The sequence below is a fragment of the Hylobates moloch genome, unplaced genomic scaffold (genome assembly GCF_009828535.3).
Source record: "Hylobates moloch isolate HMO894 unplaced genomic scaffold, HMol_V3 SCAFFOLD_3, whole genome shotgun sequence".
Lineage (NCBI taxonomy): Eukaryota > Metazoa > Chordata > Mammalia > Primates > Hylobatidae > Hylobates > Hylobates moloch.
The window spans coordinates 151,948,427-151,967,796 of record NW_026652278.1 but is presented as its reverse complement, the minus strand read 5'-3'; the positions used below and the strand labels follow the sequence as shown (position 1 = coordinate 151,967,796).

At 37.6% G+C, this 19,370-nt stretch overlaps 1 protein-coding gene across 2 annotated transcripts; it reads left to right on the top strand.

Moving 5' to 3' along the window:
• Positions 1–9,256: 9,256 nt before the first annotated feature.
• Positions 9,257–17,875, top strand: NPY1R (neuropeptide Y receptor Y1). 2 transcript variants are annotated; one of them, XM_058436858.1, is made up of 4 exons: positions 10,093–10,173; positions 11,004–11,140; positions 15,129–15,978; positions 16,077–17,875. In XM_058436858.1, the coding sequence occupies exons 3-4, from the start codon at positions 15,280–15,282 to the stop codon at positions 16,527–16,529; spliced, it is 1,152 nt and encodes a 383-aa protein (XP_058292841.1). In that variant the 5' UTR covers positions 10,093–10,173; positions 11,004–11,140; positions 15,129–15,279; the 3' UTR covers positions 16,530–17,875. The 2 variants fall into 2 exon arrangements, with proteins under 2 accessions (XP_032004657.1, XP_058292841.1); XM_032148766.2 differs by lacking the exons at positions 10,093–10,173; positions 11,004–11,140 and adding an exon at positions 9,257–9,371.
• The last annotated feature ends 1,495 nt before the right edge of the window (positions 17,876–19,370 follow it).

The following is a 19,370-nucleotide window of genomic DNA, read 5'->3' as shown; positions in this document are numbered from 1 at the left end:
TAACTGTGTTTTTACCTTTAAATTTCCCAGGGGGGATTTGAGACTGATCATCATTACTCTTTGTAGAACATAATAATTTTATTTTTATTTTATGGAGCAACATTTTAGCAAAGGAGAATACCAGAACAGAAATAGTAATGTCCACCTCTGTTTTATGTATTTTTCCTACTCACTATTTATAAAATGCTCATTTGGGAAATTAAGTTGGAGTTTATGCATGTTACAAAATTAAACTGGCTATTGCCCTGTTATTACAGTTCATTATCAGTTACAAAAGAAAGTTTATCTATAAAGGTAAAAGTTAAAGGTCACTTGGGACTCCTAAGACAAATTATTGAGCAATAAAACAGTCACTCAACAATTCCTGGGGTAATATTTTGCTGAGGAACATGACTGTGGTTTTTGTCAAAGCTACTGTTGCCTTTTAATAACAGCTACTATTTGTGGAAGGCAATTACTAAAGTGCTTTGGTATAATCTCAAATGATATTTGACTTTGATACATTAGTTACAGAAGTAGTGGGGTAAATAAACTAGAGAAAACAGTGTTATTTTACTTTATGCGTTTATTTCTCTGAGAATTTCGCTGTATTCCTTAAGAGTAAATGTTTCTTCATCCACTTTTTCTATCATGGTAAATTTAAATCCTTAATATTTAAAAGATGTGTTATCAAAAATATTTTATGATGCTCTATGCTGCATTGATTTCTTTGGAATAGTAATAATTTGTCATAGAAATCAATATTTAGGACTTCAATTGAGGAGCTAACTTCTTCTTATGAAATACATGATTTTTTTTGAACAAAAAAAAAAACCCAAAAGCTATTGAAAAAAAGTTTAGCCCAAAGTATTGTGTACATTGAGTCCATTTCCCAGGCAACTTAACGATAATTGTGAGGTCCTACGGAGGCATCATTAACATTTTATTGACTTCTGATAAACACTGTGCTCCTTAAGCAACACTTTATTTATCCTTTTGATGCTCTAATGATTAGACCATAAAACAGTGACTGATTTTCAGAAAGAATGTATAATTCTTTTTACTAGCAAATATTCATGTTAAAAATACATACACACATAGATGTGATACAGATGTATTTTATATGTTCATGTATTACGTATGTATTTTTATAATAGACACTTATCAGAACACCTGAGTTGTAGCCAGGCTTGATCTCAAATTAATGGTGTGGCTTTAGACAGGCACTTGATTTTTTAGTCTTCATTTTCTTTGCTGTAAAATGAAATATTTTGAATCGAAGATCTGGAGTCCCCTTTGAGACCTGACTACTTACGACTTTATGCCATTAATGAGCATTCATTACAAACATATGTGTAGAAAAATCATCTTTTTAGATCTTCAAAAAAATGTGATAGCCATAGGCATTGTTTATTTTCCCTCTATATTAAAATTTACAAAGAAAATACTGATGCTAAAGTTTTCCATTATTATTGGTACATTCTCTTCTCTGCAGCTAGTATTAACTATATTTCATTTACGCATTTCAAAAAGGTATGGCTGTCTTACATATCAGTACCTTATTCTTTAATTATGTTGTTTTTCAGTTTCGCAGCACAAATTTGTATATATGTACAAGAAGAGAGCATGGATTCCTTTGACGATATAACATTTTATTATGTAAATCCATATATAGGCCATACAATTATTTCCTTTTGTAGTTCAAAACTCCTCTGAGAAAAGATAAGTATCCTGTAATATTTTTTTAAATGTTTCCATTTCCTATCTATTTTTTGTAGTTAATATTTTAAATCTAATTATAAGTCTAAATATAGCTTTACTATATTTAAGTGGAAATGAAAGGGAAACGGTTTGTTTATTTTTGGTATATTGGTTTGTTTTAATCTTTAAAAAGAATGTTTACAGAACTGTTCAAAGCATAAGCCCAGGATCAAAAGTCGAATGATATACTCTTCAAAATGTATGTTACCACATTCTTAGTCTTATCATTCTCACAGGTAATACAGCTATTAAAATATGTTATTGAACAGGTAGAAAAAAATGTGAGACCATTCCTCAAGTAGACATTATAAGCATTTTCAAAGGAAGTAGGGTTCATATTCAAGTTTATACCTAATAGAGGAGGCAGAGCTAACACATAAGAATATCCAAAAATATGAGGCAGATCATCAGAAGGAGTGTATTAGTAAGCAAACTATGCATAAAATGTATATGCATAAAGTAGCAATCATCCATCATAGCTGTAAATGCTGAAGACACTTTTTTAATGTTTGAGATGAACAAATGGGCTTGATTTGTGATATTCAAAATTGTTGTAGTCCTACCCTATTCCTAGTTTTTCAATCTTTCAACAAAACTTCTTCAGTATCTTATGATGTGTTAGATACCCTTCCAGGCTCCTAAGTTTAAGAGATGAAAAAAAACCAGTCACTGTCAGTAAGAAATCAGAGTATAGCTGTAGATATGTGCAGCTACGTAATTAATGGCAATACAATGTGGTAAGTTCTGCAATTGAAATAGGCTCTAGGTTTATTTCTTATTTATATTCCTGGGTAATTCATTTTTAAAAATAAACTGGGGATGTAACAGAGGGCTTTATAGCTGAGAAGACACTTGAACTGAAATGTGAAGGGTTGGTAAGAGTTAAACAGGCAGATGGAGGGGATGGAGAAGCGAGAAGTGTTGTAATAGCATGAAGGTGAGAGAGTGTGAGGCATTCAGAATCATGTAAATGGTTTCGTATGACTGCAGTGTATAGGGTAGAGGATGATACTGAAAATGCTGTTTAAAAAGGATGTCTTTGGCCCTTCACTTGAGACATCTGGATGGAAAGCAGCTAAAAGATTTAAACTGGGAAGCTGATATGACTGAATGGCTCTGAAAGAAGCTGATGGATTTGGACTATTTAGAAGAGAAATAAGTAGAGCTTGATAGAGGTGAAAGAACACAAGTGAGAGATATTTAGGAGATAAAATCAATGGCAATCTGAGACCAGTTGGATTTGTGAGTGAGAGTGAGAGACAGGGGAATACGTGGGACGATTCTTAGGTTCTGGCTTGAGGGAGAAGAATGACGCTGCTGATCAGGTCCGTGAGCAGAGAAGCACAATATCCAAGGAAACCTGAGAGGGATCTGTACTTTTGGTAAAGATTGAGGGTTATGTACATGCAAGCATGTAGTTGATAGCAGAGGGTGTATTTGTGTGTTAAGAATGAAAAAAGGAGAAGATTAAGATTGGGATCTCTGGTGAATTCTGGTAATTTGGGGGTTGATCAAGGAAGAAACAGGACCACTAAAAGTACAAGTTTATTTGGGTGGCACTTGTAGGAGGTTGCATGACAAGAGTAGTCCCTCTTAGCAAGAGAACTTCTAGAGACAATGATGTGGGGCTACCACCTAGAAGGGGCTGAAGGGGAAAGTAGAGAGGAGACTTACATATCTGGGTGATGTCACTCAGCAGCAAGTTGGGGAGCCTCTGGGTCAGAGTCCTCTGAAGGGAGCTGTGGTTTGGTGTCTTTCACAGCTACAAGATTTGTCTTATCTATCGTTAGCAGATGTTGGGTGGAGTTTCATGGGGCATTTAAGAAGGTAGGCTCTAAATGGGCTAAAATTAATTTGGTTTTGACTATATTTAGAGCAATTAGATGCGTGAGATTTTGAGGTGGTGCTGGCAGGCTTTGGGCTAAGGGCCTTAGCTTGCTGTGAAGAAGCAAACAGTATGGGGACCATTTTAGGCCATCACCCACGGGCCATCTCTCGCCCATCTACATAACAGGATCCTAGGGGGAAAAAACGCCTAGGAAGTAGATGGAAATAATAGATCTTGGGAGAGGTGACTGAGCAACAGCCAGTGAAGAAAAGCCTGAAGTGTGGAGTTGGTGAAGTCAAAGGAAAAAAAGATTCCAGCAACAGTGGATGCTCAATTGAGTCCACTGCTACATAAAGAATAAATACAAGAAAGTCTGAATTGTGTTCATTGGCTTTGATCATTAGTGTCCTGGGCAGAAACAGTTTCAGGTGGGTCATATTTGAGGAAAAAATGAGGTGACAATATATGTACCTTATCCTCAAAAAAGCTTGCCAGGAAAGAGAAGCAGCTAGGAGTTACTATGAGAAAGAGATGAGCAATTTTGTTTTGGTCTTTATTTTAGTCCTAAGCTAAGAAAAGTGAATTGTTGACTAAACAGGTATTATAGTTATTTTGTTGTTGTTTAACAAACCTTCCTCAAACTTAGTGGAATACAACTCATGGATTTTATGCTCATGGACTGTGTGGTGGGACAGCACCTCAGAGGAGCAGATTGAGATGGCTTGTCTGTCACATGGTGCTTGGGGCCTCAGCTGGGAAACCTCAGCGGGACAGGCTGACTCAAAGCCTGGGGTTGAAACAGCTGAGTTGGAGAACTATTGCCAAAAGGAGGGACTTAAAAGTTAGAGGGTAAATACCCTATGGCCTTTAATTATCCCAAAAAGAAGGAGTCCGTTGAGACTGAGGGTATGAGGTAGGAGGCTGGGAGAGGGGTGGAATTTCAAAATAGCTTCTAAGAGGAGAGAGATTGGTAATCACCCAAGCCAAGGCATTTCTGGGTAATATTTAAGGCTCAATGAAGGTTTTGAATTTGTAGTTGCAATAATCTGCACAGTTGAGTTTTAACCTACATGCTATGCTAGCAGAGAGTGGCAGCTAAACAATCTCATAAGATCAGATGGATCATATTATACCATTGACCATCCTTAGATATGTGTACTCTTTCTAGATGTGTTTGTATCTGGGGAAAGGAAGCAATAGCTAGACCTTAAACAAAGGAATGAAAGGAAGATACTTACCTTAGCAAAATGATGCCTCAGAACATTTCATGCCACTTTTGCATGCACCTGCTTGTGCTATTATGTAGGTGTACAAAAAAAAAAAACTTTCTCCTATTTATTTATTTATTTAGAGATGGAGTATCACTCTGTTGCCCAGGCTGGAATGCAGTGGTGCAATCTCAGCTCACTGCAACCCCTGCCTCCTAGATTCAAGTGATTCTCCTGCTTCAGCCTCTCGAGCAGCTGGAATTACAGGCGCATGCCACCACGCCTGGCTGATTTTTACATTTTTAGTAGAGACAGGGTTTCACCATGTTGGCCAGGCTGTTCTTGAACTCCTGACCTCAGGTGATCCACCCGCCTCGGCCTCCCAAAGTGCTGAGATTACAAGCATGAGCCACCGCACCCAGCCTAACTTTCTCCTTTCTTTAGAAAAAATTATACCTTCATAGCTTTTCTTCATAGGCCAAGTCTGATTTGTTGACATTGGCCATCTGAAATGTTGTGCTGTGAGAAAGTCTAACGCCAAGCTTGAGATTTTGGGGAGCAGGAGTCAGGGACAAGACGAACAATTAGAGATGTTTGTCACAGATGATGAGAACTGTTGTGGTGGCATTCACACTTATTCTTTTTACCAGCTGTTTTTATTTTGTCTCTTCAAAAGAAGATATGAAGGGAATAGTAATAAAAACAACTAAAAACAATAATAGTAACAGTGGCAAAGCTCCTTTCATTATGTCATATAGTAAAAACATAATTTTATGGTTTTGTAATATAACATTACACTTTTTTTTTGAATGCCTAAAGGGTATCTGACAGTATGAGGCATGCAGAAAAAGATTTGGCCATTTACTAAATTTTAAGATCCTACTTGTCTAGAGCCTTATTGTGACAGAGTTTTTAAAAATGCCCCGAAATATGCAGCCCATGTAAGAAAATGTGAACTTTACTGAAAGGCATTCACATTTCAAATCAAGATCAAGAGAAAATCCACAAATAGTATTGTGTGTTTTCTGCACAAAGGAGATCATTGAATTGTCTGTGCACTTGTATACTCACATGTTTAACTAAATTAATCATCACTTTTTTTCTGCTAGTTAATGCTCTCCAAAAGTCAGATGAATAAAATGACTGTACTGACAATTTGATTGTGCTGATTAAGTCAAAACTCTTTACCAACTATATTTCATTGGCTTTAAGATGTGGGCTTAAAAAGCATTTTAGTATTTTAATATTCATTTGCTATTGATGGGATGCCATTGCTTTACTGAAAGCATTTTTTTTCTTGGTGGTCCATAAAATAAAATTGTGCCTTACATTCCTGGGCATCAAAGATCCAAAGAAATGCAGCAGGTAAGTCACAGAAAGAAGGAAAATCCTGACACAAAATCAATTCACAGAGTATGAACTGATTCACTGAGGTGCTTCATTATAGTTCTACCCCCATGGAATTACCCCCTTATCAATGTCATACATTTTAGTTTTCACGTGTAGTATTAACGCCTATTATGTTTCTTCTGAGTGTCCATGATAATTTACCTGTATCAAGGCCTGATAGCATTTCAGAAACTTTAACTCACGTAGCAGAAATTCCTCAGAAGACTAGTAAAGTAATTAGTGTGTTTCAATTCCAGTAGCAAGCATATTGTCACACTTTTATTTAAACAGTTACTGAATCATGGAATTTAAAAGCTGAGCCAGGCCATAAGTTTGTTCCATTGTTTAGAATACAAAACTTAGATTTACAGAAATTTAATGAGTAGATCCTATCCCTCAGTTTATATCACACAGCAAGACTGTTGTTCAAGAGAACATGATAATAGGCCATTAATATCATTCCCCTTGATTTATAGGTCAGGCTGTTATGAAACTACAGAAAGAAATATACAGAATTAAAGAAAAAATTCTCCCTAGCAAAGATGAAGTTTTATCTAATTTGAATCCCAGATTCACTGAAGAGTAGAAAAATAAATGATCTTAAAATTGGAATGAGGAAACTCTTTAATAAATATTTTCTAAGAAATTCAAACTACTTTGCATATTTTAAATCTTTTATAAGATCACATTATTGGAGAATTTCATGTTGTGTTTGGCCATTGGACTATGCCTAATTTCTCTATTTTTCACATTGGAAAGAATCCTAGTAAATGGTATTCCTAAAGAATTATATAATTTTGCTGTTGAGCATTTCTTTTTTTTTCTTTGTTTTTTTTTTTCCGAAACAGAGTCTTGCTCTGTTGCCCAGGCTGGAGTGCAGTGGGGCGATCTCGGCTCATTGCAACATCTGCCTCTCGGGTTCAAGCAATTCTCCTGCCTCAGCCTCCTGAGTAGCTGGGATTACAGATGCACACCACCACACCTGGCTAATTTTTGTATTTTTAGTAGAGACGGGCTTTCACTATGTTGGCCAGCCTGGTCTCGAACTCCTGACCTCATGATCCACCTGCCTCGGCCTCCCAAAGTGCTGGGATTACAGGCGTGAGCCACTGTCCCCAGCCACTGTTGAGCATTTCAGAACTTCTCTTTGTATCATAAAGTTGTCATAGAAAAGAGTCTTTGAGACCAATGATCTTTCAAAGATTGGTATTTGACATTAATAACTCAAGAATGCAGTTTCACAAATTTTCCTTAGGGAGAACACTTCATAAAAATTGAGTTAATAAAATGATAAAATACAATGGCCATAATAGTTTAGACCTCTTGCAGACATGCCTCATTAGTATTCTTGGGAAATAGAGAAAGCATTGTACCTGAGTCCAAATTATATTCTCAAGTCCAAAATATTTGCTGACATAATAAAAGTTTCTACATAAAAATATATTCTCAGTAGAGAATTAAATTACTTCATTTGTAATTCTTACAGCAGGCTAAAGATAGCCAATTTGATGATCAAAACCATGGGGAAAACTTCCTTCTAAGAACAGAATATGACTTAAGGCAATAGAGTAGACAGAGGATGCATAGAAACCTGAATGAATATTAGTTATTCTTCCCTGAAAGAGTTGAAATTCCTAAATTGTGCCTTGGTAAAAATTATTGTGCCTCGGTTAAAAAAAAAAGTATGTGTGTGTGTATATGTGTGTGCATATATGTAAATGAATCTGTTATGTTGTCATTTTACTCTGATTTTTATATGTATGCTTATATCTGTTGTTATACACTAATAGTACAATCATTACATAATCATGACATTTTAATTCTTGATTACAATGCCTTTCCAACTATATAAAAATATGTCTAGTGACACATATTTTGGAAAGCTTTCTTGGAAAAACATCCAGAAATTGTGTTCATCACTATATAAATGAGCTTATATTGAACCTTAAATATGTTTATTCAGCCTAACAATCAGAAAAAGAAAACGTTTTTTAACAGTATAAAGTTCAGATGAGTCCATTTGTCTTGGAATTTTATTTTGATTTTAATTAGAAGAAAGACTGCCATTAGAATTGTTTTGTAATGAAATCTTGATAAATTCTCTGGACAGTGCCCTATATCTTTATTAGAAAGACTTCTTATTTTTAACACTTTTATTTGGAAGAAGGTCTCATTTGCATCAGTTCATCGTCTACATAATTTGTGCGTGTGTGTGTGTGTGTGTGTGTTTACAACTTTGACTTTTGAAACTAGAATAGAATCAGGTAAAACATCTAAGATCAGTGTGTCAGTAATTGGCCTGAATCATCGGGCACCATGATGGGGTTGGCCGCCTTCAACGTACTCGGTGTACATTCTGTTTTTTTCTTCATAATGTTCAGTACTGTAGTACCAATCACCAGGAAAATTGCATTGACTCTTTTCGACCACCAGGGAAATATTCAGCTCATGGTTCTCCCCTAAAAAAACTAAAAAGCTGCTAAGCACTGGGAACAAACCTGACTTAATGCATTTTATCAGTGGGCCAAAGAAAGGAGGGCCGATTGACTGCTTTGACTTTTTAAACGTCTTCTCTTTGTTCACTTATAAACTGAGGAAAACACATTCTCGGCACTGGCGTGAGAGTTATTTGAGCGTCACAAAAGAAAGCAAAAGAAAATATTAGTGCCAATATTGTGGCGAATTTCATGTTTCCCAGCGAGCCCTTTGATTCCTGGTTTGGGCTGGCGCTCGAGCTCTCCAACCGGGTATGACTTCGGCCACAAGATGGCACTGACCTGCAAACAAAGAAAAGCACAGTGGCACCGACTTTTTCAAGCCTCGGGAAACTGCCCTGCCTTCCCCCGAGTCAAGGACTGTGGGGATTAGGGCTTCCTTTCCCCTGCGCGGGGCGTCTGTGTCGAATAATGTGTGGCTTCTGTTGGATTGCTTTTCTTTCCAAAATTCCTAGGCAATGCTTCCCGGAGGTGTGCACCTTTGTGAGGTGTTTGTGGGGTTGGGGGAGCTTCAGGCGCTACTCGCGGGACGCCGTCACGTGATCCGGGATGAGGTGGAGTTCGGCTTTAAGGAGGCGTCTCTTCCTAGCTTCATCAATCTTTAGGATCTGAGCAGGAGAAATACCAGCGGATCTTCCCCACTCTGCTCCCTTCCATTCCCACCCTTCCTTCTTTAATAAGCAGGAGCGAAAAAGACAAATTCCAAAGAGGGTAAGTTGCGAGTTTATGCCTTTCCAGAGACTTCTGCGAAATCTCTAATTGACAAGGTGAAGGATGAGAGGGGAAGAAAAACGATGCGAGTGTCCGAAACTGGCTCTGGGGGACCAAGGTGGGGTCTCCAGTGCAGGCAGGTCGCAGGTTGCTCCAAATCACCGGACCGTTCGCGGGCTCCTGCCGAAGGGTATGGGGCCGACACGGGTGAAAGGAGAGCGTACCCTACGCGGAGTTCGGGCTTTCCCACCACCTGCTCCCGGGGAATTTCTGGATGGGGATCCAAGTTTTCCTCTATCCAGGTTCTCTTTAAAAGGCCGAGGCACTGGGAAGGCGCCCAGTTCGTCTATCCCGCACCCGCTCCTTTTCCTTATGTGTCTTGAGCTGGCTGGAGGCGCTGGCTCTGGCCGCACCGGAGTTTTCGCGGAGTAACTGGCTGGGATGAGCCGGAGAAGGGTGGGCTTGGCGCGTCGCCCAACGTCGCCCGGGTCCTGCGGCAGGTGTCGGGCTGGGAGCTGGCGGAGGTGGGAGTGGCCCTCGGCGCGGACCCCAGCCCACCCCCACTTGCGGGTTCCGCGCGTCTCGGCTGCAGTCGAGCCGCGCACCGCAGTACCGGGCGCTTCGAGTGTGGCGCTGCGCCCGGATAGACATCCGAAGCTTTTAATCATCGGAGTTCTAATCAGGGAACTCTTTAGTTCTTTCTTTTAGAAAAGTAATGATGGAACGGAACGTGGCTGGGTTAGGAGATTGGGAATGGACAGGAGGTAGCGGTGTCTTGATAGGGTGTGCCGTTGGTTCCCAGGTAGACTGGAGAGATGAGAATGCTTTAAGATCTGATGTTGGGCCAAAGAGATAATTGACTTCGGTTTGGGATCTGCTTGTTTTTGGTTGTTTGTATCTCTTCTCTTTTGCCAGTCTCTTATCACTGGTAGAAAGGTTTTCTGAGAGAGAGAGAAAGAGAGAGAGAGAGAGAGAGTGTGTGTAGTAGGGAGTCCCGAATGGAGTAAATTTCGGGCGATTCACCTAGTTACACAATATGAAAAAGGTGGGTGGGTAAGCGTGCCAACAGGAATTTTGACTGAACATGTCCCATTTCCCATTTCGTTGTTTGATAACTTCTGGAACACAGGAAAAACCCAGGGGAGAGGAGCAAAAGAGAGTGTGTTTCCATGTATACACACTCACACTCACACACACACAGAGCACGCATTGCTTCCCCCACTCCCCATCCTATGAGAAAGCATGACGGGCGGGATGGCACACACAAGCAGGGGACATGTGGAGCTTGTCTGTCAGGTCTGGAACAGAAAAGCAGTAGCTGTTTGTTCTCTACCCTGGGCCGGCTCTCTGGCGAAGCAAGCGAGGGAGCAGAAAGCTAACCCGACCAGGTTCCCCACCCAGGACTAGACTGAGTGCCCTTCCGTGACTACTACTTTATTAGTCTTTATTGTCTTAAGGCAGCAGTCTGTTGAAGAAGCCCTCCCCAGCAAGGAAGGAGCAGAGAATTATGTAATTCATTTAGATACGCTAGCAGTAACTTTGGGAGGCTGTATGTAACAAGGCTGACGTTTCTTTTCCAACACAAGTGAGGTGAACAGCCAATCCTGAGTATTTGAAAAAATTTATCTGCAGCAGGTTATGATCAGGGAGCTGTATTTTCAAGTAGTAACAGCACTGCGAAGAGCAAGCAATTAAGGGCCAGCATTCTAACTGGAAAGAAAGAAGAGGAAATTTCCCTCTGCAAGGGGGCTAATTTGCCAACTGGTGATGTATGTAATGTCTGTGTTTTGTCTCTATATGCACATGGCAGCTACACTGAGATTTAACAGTGTTTAATTTTTGCACTTTCTGTAGCTGCATAGCTTATTTTACAAATTATATTAGAATAGTAAATATCAAATTATTTTCTTTTGCAAAGATAAAGTATGTAAATTCTCTCTTAGTATTGTTGTTTTCTGACAGTTATTCTTTCTTGAAATTACACTAAGGTAAACTGAAAATACACACTTTATCCAATGCAGAATTGGTTTACACAACTGGAATAACTATCAAATGTGCACTTAGTAAAACAGGCTTGAAAACACCTTAAAAAAATAAAGTTTTCATTTTCTCTGTAGCTAAATTAACTTCTACCTAGTAAGAAAAATGCTTCCTCATTGGGCATGCGTATTAAATACAATTTCAAAGGTATCAGACTAGAGTTTCAGTACATTTACCTGAACTCATCTGTAAGAAAGCTATGTTTGTAGCCTGTACTTTGCAATAATTTAATGTCTGTGTGAATTCTTACATGTATTCATTTTTGCCAAAATCAGTCAGTGGATAGAATATTTCTGTTTCTTCTCCTCCATGGTATACATCTTGGTCTCTGTCCCTATTATTTCTCGCCAAAATTATTGCACTAGCTTTCTAATGAATCTCCCCATTTCTTCTCTTTCCTTGAGTGTGTTGAAAACAGCAGCTAGAATAGTAATTTTAAATCAAAAGTAATAAAACTTCACACCTTTGCCAAAGACTCTCCAGAGGCTCCCCAGCTCTCTCAGGATTATAGACAAAGACCATTAAAAAAAAAGGCTCTACAGTCTGTACCCCCCTCTTTAGCCTTCCCAATTAATTTCCTAAGAGTCCTTCCCTTATTTATCCTACTTCTTATTGCTACTTAGCACACCAGTTACACACGGGCCTTAGGGATTTTTGTTCTTTCCATATGGGATGCAATCCCTGAGATACTTGCGTAGCTTCCCTACTCACCACTCCTCTCAGGTCTTAACTTACATGCCTTCTTCTCAGTCAGAGGCCATCTTTTACAGTCAAGTAATAAATTGCAGCTCCCCCAAATCCCAGTTTCTCTCTTTTTTTTTTTTTTTTTTGCGACGGAGTCTTGCTCTGTCACCCAGGCTGGAGTGCGGTGGCCTGATCTTGGCTCACTGCAACCTCTGCCTCCCAGGTTCAAGCAATTCTCCTGCCACAGCCTCCCGAGTAGCTGGGACTATAGGTGTGCTCCAGTCTGCCTGGCTAATTTTTGTATTTTTAGTAGAGACAAGGTTTCGCCATGTTGGCCAGGCTGATCTCAAACCCTTGACTTCAGGTGGTCCGCCTCGGCCTCCCGCAATGCTGGGATTACAGGCGTGAGCCACCTTGCCCCGCCCCAGTCCCTCTTTCTTGCTTTGTTTCACTTCATAATACTTATTATCGTCTAGCATACTATATCTTTTACTAATTTTTTTCTTGTCTTTCTCTGCACACAAGACTAGAAACTCAGTGAAAAGGTCACATTCTCTCCAGTAAAACCATGCCTAACACAAAATAAATGTTTAATTAATATTTGTTGAGTAAATACATTTTCTTTCAGAAATAATTTTTTGACATAAAGTGTAACATTTTCCCCTATATACATGACCTAGGAGTGCGGCTGTTGTGATTAGCATACATTTTGCCTGTTCAAGGACTATGATGGAATTGAGCTATTGATGTTAGGATTAATTTACCCAAGAACCTACTATTCCAACCATGCATCAGTTATATCAGTCAACAGTTTTATTCTAAATCTAATATTTGCAAGGTACTATGAAATATGCACAATGCCTACCTCAAAGATGTTATATTAAAAATGAGAGGAGCCAACTAAGGATTTTAGGGACTAAATGGTGCTTTGAAAGATGGGTAGAGTTTGGATTGGTGGTGGGAGAGAGAGAACACCCAGCAAGAGGAATGGCAGAGGTGGAGATGCAGAGCTATATTTGGTAGGCTGTGAACAGACTCACCTACCTAGAGCAGTGTATTCACATTGGGATTATTAGAGTAAAGTGTGGACAAGAGGTATAATGCAGAGGTCTTAATGTGTCAGGCTGGGGAATGTACTTAGTATTCTCTCTCTCATGTGTCTCAAGCCAGGGTCCTCATTCACCTGTTGGTACTTGGTGACAAGGATAAAAAGCTTTTCCCTACTTTGCTAGTTTTACTTCAAATAACGAAGGGAAACTTATAATTAATTGATAAGTCATGTTAAATATCTCTATAGCAACTTAAATAGGAAATATGATGGTAAATTTTCTTGAATTCTTAAAATAAGACATTTCCAAATAATTTGAAGTTATTACTGCTCCTTTGAGATTGTTTTCAAACTCTGACAATCACTGATCATTCTCTCTGCCTTTGGAATTCTTGAGAGAAAAAGTGTGGTTATCACATAAGTATTAGGGAGTCATTACAGGTTGATGCATAGAGGAAGAGAGAGCCACGTTTCTAATAACATTCATACCTGAAATCATTCCATTACCATTCTTTAATAGTTTCATTCTGACTTCATTGAGCTTTATTCTTCTTAAGTTTTTAAGGCCAAATCATGGTTTCATACTAAAAAAAAAACCTCATGTTCTAGAAAGCAAAAAAATTAAAGGAAAGGTTTATTAGAGGCATTAAGTAAAAGGCAAATGCATTTCTTGTTCATTAAGTTTCTTATCTTTCTTTCGATGGAAGTAACTCTGCACAATTTTCTTTATTGGTCTTATTTAAGAAAGAAAAGAATGAAATTCTGTTTCTTAATAAAAGCATGATGGCCTGTTAATTAACATAAGAAACCCCATCTCACATATTTACTGAGTAATCTAGGGAATATCAGACTTATTTTTGAAAAGGAGTTTTTAAAATAATTTCAAACTTTTTAAAACTCTACAAGTCTGTGATTTGTGTTGTTAATAAGAGAAAAATATATCACAAAATGCTGTGAAAAATCAAAATTACAACTAAAATCTAGATCCTTGCATTGGACATACATATAGTCTGGTGGGTAGGGAAGATATTTACATAAATAATACCTTAGAAATCCTTGAAAGCTTCTAACACATTAATAAAATAACAGACTCTTAAAGTTAGAATCTCCTACACAATATAGGAACTCTCTGAAATGGTCTTTCATATGGTGGTTATAAAATTTGTATGTGGAACACTTGCTAGATTTGCAGGCAAATAATTACATTTTATCAAACTTTTGTTCCTCACAACGATGTGATTTAAAAAAATAATGTGCACCTCTTGGTCCTACTTTTAACTCGTACATATAATTAGATGTAACATTCTAAGCTCAACACTGTGTTCTACATGCTACTCATTAAAATACGAGAAGACATTCTTGTACCATTCCTACTAAGTATTTTCCGGATTAAACATTGTCTAGTCTCTCAATAGTCATTCATGGCAAAGTTTTTTGATGTTTCACTGTAGTGATCATCTTTTGTTGAATATACTTGTGCTGAATAACATCTGCCCTAAAAAGCAAGCAGTCCAGCGTATGTATGGTGGAGCTATTGCTACAACTTAACCTTGACACTAATTCTTCCATTTCTATAGCATATGGAAGAATTAGGTAATTTATTTGGTTTTGCTTTGTTTGTTTATTTTTCTTATGTTTTAATCTGTGCATTAAGTGGTTTCTATACATTCATATTCTTACAATGTTTAGGAATGTGCTGTTATTACTGTTTATAAAAGACTTGGGGCATAAGATTTATATATTCCTTACTAACTTATAGACCATTATGTTTTACTAAGACTTGTTCTGTAAACAAGTCCAATTAAAATTTTTTTTTCTTTATGCAGTATGTTTTCACTATTTCTGCTATTTTAGAAAGATGTTTACAAGATTACATTTTGTTTATTTATTTCAGTGTTTTCACTTTAAAGAGTTCTATGAGTCAGAAGTCATTTTGACTGCCCTCAATAAAATTAGTAATGCAATTGGTCATTTTCTCTTTACAGATTGTTCAGTTCAAGGGAATGAAGAATTCAGAATAATTTTGGTAAATGGATTCCAATATGGGGAATAAGAATAAGCTGAACAGTTGACCTGCTTTGAAGAAACATACTGTCCATTTGCCTAAAATAATCTATAACAACCAAACCAATCAAAATGAATTCAACATTATTTTCCCAGGTTGAAAATCATTCAGTCCACTCTAATTTCTCAGAGAAGAATGCCCAGCTTTTGGCTTTTGAAAATGATGATTGTCATCTGCCCTTGGCCATGATATTTACCTTAGCTCTTGCTTATGGAGCTGTGATCATTCTTGGTGTCTCTGGAAACCTGGCCTTGATCATAATCATCTTGAAACAAAAGGAGATGAGAAATGTTACCAACATCCTGATTGTGAACCTTTCCTTCTCAGACTTGCTTGTTGCCATCATGTGTCTCCCCTTTACATTTGTCTACACATTAATGGACCACTGGGTCTTTGGTGAGACGATGTGTAAGTTGAATCCTTTTGTGCAATGTGTTTCAATCACTGTGTCCATTTTCTCTCTGGTTCTCATTGCTGTGGAACGACATCAGCTGATAATCAACCCTCGAGGGTGGAGACCAAATAATAGACATGCTTATGTAGGTATTGCTGTGATTTGGGTCCTTGCTGTGGCTTCTTCTTTGCCTTTCCTGATCTACCAAGTAATGACTGATGAGCCGTTCCAAAATGTAACACTTGATGCGTACAAAGACAAATACGTGTGCTTTGATCAATTTCCATCGGACTCTCATAGGTTGTCTTATACCACTCTCCTCTTGGTGCTGCAGTATTTTGGTCCACTTTGTTTTATATTTATTTGCTACTTCAAGGTAAGAAAACTTTTTTCTATCATTTCCATTTTTACCTTCTTTACACAGAATTCCTCATCAAATGAGTCTTTCTATTTAAACTTTTTTTTCTTCCATAGATATATATACGCCTAAAAAGGAGAAACAACATGATGGACAAGATGAGAGACAATAAGTACAGGTCCAGTGAAACCAAAAGAATCAATATCATGCTGCTCTCCATTGTGGTAGCGTTTGCAGTCTGCTGGCTGCCTCTTACCATCTTTAACACTGTGTTTGATTGGAATCATCAGATCATTGCAACCTGCAACCACAATCTGTTATTCCTGCTCTGCCACCTCACAGCAATGATATCCACTTGTGTCAACCCCATATTTTATGGGTTCCTGAACAAAAACTTCCAGAGGGACTTGCAGTTCTTCTTCAACTTTTGTGATTTCCGGTCTCGGGATGATGATTATGAAACAATAGCCATGTCCACCATGCACACAGATGTTTCCAAGACTTCTTTGAAGCAAGCAAGCCCAGTCGCATTTAAAAAAATCAACAATGATGATAATGAAAAAATATGAAACTACTTATAGCCTATGGTCCCGGATGACATCTGTTTAAAAACAAGCACAACCTGCAACATACTTTGATTACCTGTTCTCCCAAGGAATGGGGTTGAAATCATTTGAAAATGATTAAGATTTTCTTGTCTTGCTTTTTACTGCTTTTGTTGTAGTTGTCATAATTACATTTGGAACAAAAGGTGTGGGTTTTGGGGTCTTCTGGAAATAGTTTTGACCAGACATCTTTGAAGTGCTTTTTGTGAATTTATGCATATAATATAAAGACTTTTATACTGTACTTATTGGAATGAAATTTCTTTAAAGTATTACTATTAACTGACTTCAGAAGTACTTGCCATCCAATACTGTCATTAGATTGGGTCATCTTGATTAGATTAGATTAGATTAGATTGTCAACAGATTGGGCCATCCTTATTTTATGATAGGCATCATTTTAGTGTGTTGCAATAGTAACAGTATGCAAAAGCAGCATTCAGGAGCCAAAAGATAGCCTGAAGTTATTCAGACGTGGTTTGAGGTTTCTGTTTTTTGGTGGTTTTTTTTTTTCACCTTAAGGGAGGATTTAATTTGTTCCCAATTGATTGTCACTTAAATGAAAATTTAAAAATGAATAAAAAGACATACTTCTCAGCTGCAAATATTATGTATGGAGAATTGGGGCACCCATAGGAATGAAGAGAGAAAGCAGCTCCCTAACTTCAAAACTATTTTGGTACCTGACAACAAGAGCATTTCAGAGTAATTAATTTAATAAAGTAAATTAGTATTGCTGAAAATAGTTACATTTATTTGAATTGATGGTCAAGAGATTTTCCATTTTTTTTTAGACTGTTCAGTGTTTGTCAAGCTTTCTGGCATAAATATGTACTCAAAAGGCATTTCCGCTTACAATATATAGAAACACAAAATGTGTTTTCCATACAGCAGTGCCTATGTAGTGACTGATTTTTAACTTTCAATGTCCATCTTTCAAAGGAAGTAACACCAAGGTACAATGTTAAAAGAATATTCACTTCACCTAGCAGGGAAAAATACACAAAAACTGCAAATACTTCATATAGCCCATTTTAACTTGTATAAACTGTGTGACTTGTGGCGTCTTATAAATATTGCACTGTAAAGATTACTGAATAGTTGTGTCATGTTAATATTCCTAATTTCATGTATCTTGTAATCATGATTGAGCCTCAGAATCATTTGGAGAAACTATATTTTAAAGAACAAGACATACTTCAATGTATTATACAGATAAAGTATTAAATGTGTTTGATTTTAAAAGGGCGGACATTTTATTAAAATCAATATTGTTTTTGCTTTTTCTGAGGAGTCTCTTTCAGTTTCATTTTTTCTCATCCCATGACTTCCCTCCCATGACGTTCCCAAAGCATCCTGTATCTGCTTGCTAATGAAACATAACCACTGATATGCTATAACCATTGATGGCTGTGGTATAGCCATCAATGGTTATAACCATTGATGTAGTATAGCCGTTAATGGCTCAGTCTCCCTCTCTTGCTAGATCGTAAGCTTCTTTAAGGCAAGAATTGTTTAACATGGCTGTCCGCGGTGCATATAGCACAGTGCAAATACTTAGAAATATTTTCAAAATATATTTCCAAAACAAATGATTAATGACCAAGTTTCCTTCCTTCTCGTTGATAATCTTATTCAACTCACGTCCTGCAGTATTCTTGGATCCTTCCTCCTAAGTTATTCTTTACCAAGAAGATGTTTTCTCTTTTATTATATTATTTTCATTTCTAAACTGAGCAAAAGGGCATTTTAGATTTTAGAAATTTGCATTATCGGTCCTTTAACTAAAACAAATATCACACTTTTTGCATTGAATGGTAATATGAAATAAAATTATAGCCTAAGAATGTCCTTTAGTTAACCAAATTAAAAAAAAAAAAAAACCATTCGGCTGGGCACAGCGGCTCACTCCCAGCACTTTGGGAGGCCGAGACAGGTGGATCACAAGGTCAGGGGTTTGAGACCACCCTGGCCAATAATATGGTGAAACCATGTCTCTACTAAAAATACAAAAATAGGCTGGGTGTAGTGCCTGTAGTCCCAGCTACTCAGAGGCTGAGGCAGAGGTTGTGGTGAGCTGAGATCGTGCCACTGTGCTCCAGCCTGGGCAACAGAGCGAGACTCCATCTCAAAAATAAAATAAAATAAAATTCTAAAATTATCTTTTAACACTTACTGGAAAATATCATAATTTTTCCTTACCCAAGCCTGAATTTTTGAACTACTTGATGTTTTTTCTGCTTTTGGGGACAAATGGGAATTTCTTTCTTTCTCTGTCTAGGTAATATGGAAACAAGTTGTTACTTGGGAAGAGTCTTAATAAGTAAGTGCTTCTTTGTCATACATTTGCTGAAAGGGCCATTTCTAGAATTCTCATTCAGCTGTGTATGCTGCCGACCCCTTGACTTCACATAAATAATGAACCAAACATCAAATTCTTCTTTTGTCCAAAAATGTTGATGAGCTACTAGTAAAGTCAAGGGTCAGCAACAGATGCATTGGAGTTCAAAAAGAAAAAAATGGCCATATTAAACATGAACTATGGAACGAACCACTGGGTTTTCTTAAACCCAAGAACAAAAAAAAATCAAGTTAGTAGAAAAGTATAATGATAATGTAGCTTATATGAATTTTAAGTAAATTGATAATAGTTAGAATATTTAAACTAGTATGTGCCAAGTACTGTGTCAAGTACTTAAGTACCTGTGAGGACTAATGTTATTGCCACTTCACATAAGAAGAGATTGAAGCTCCAGTTGAAATATCTGTATGAGGCACACATTGAATAACAGGTAGAGCAGGAAT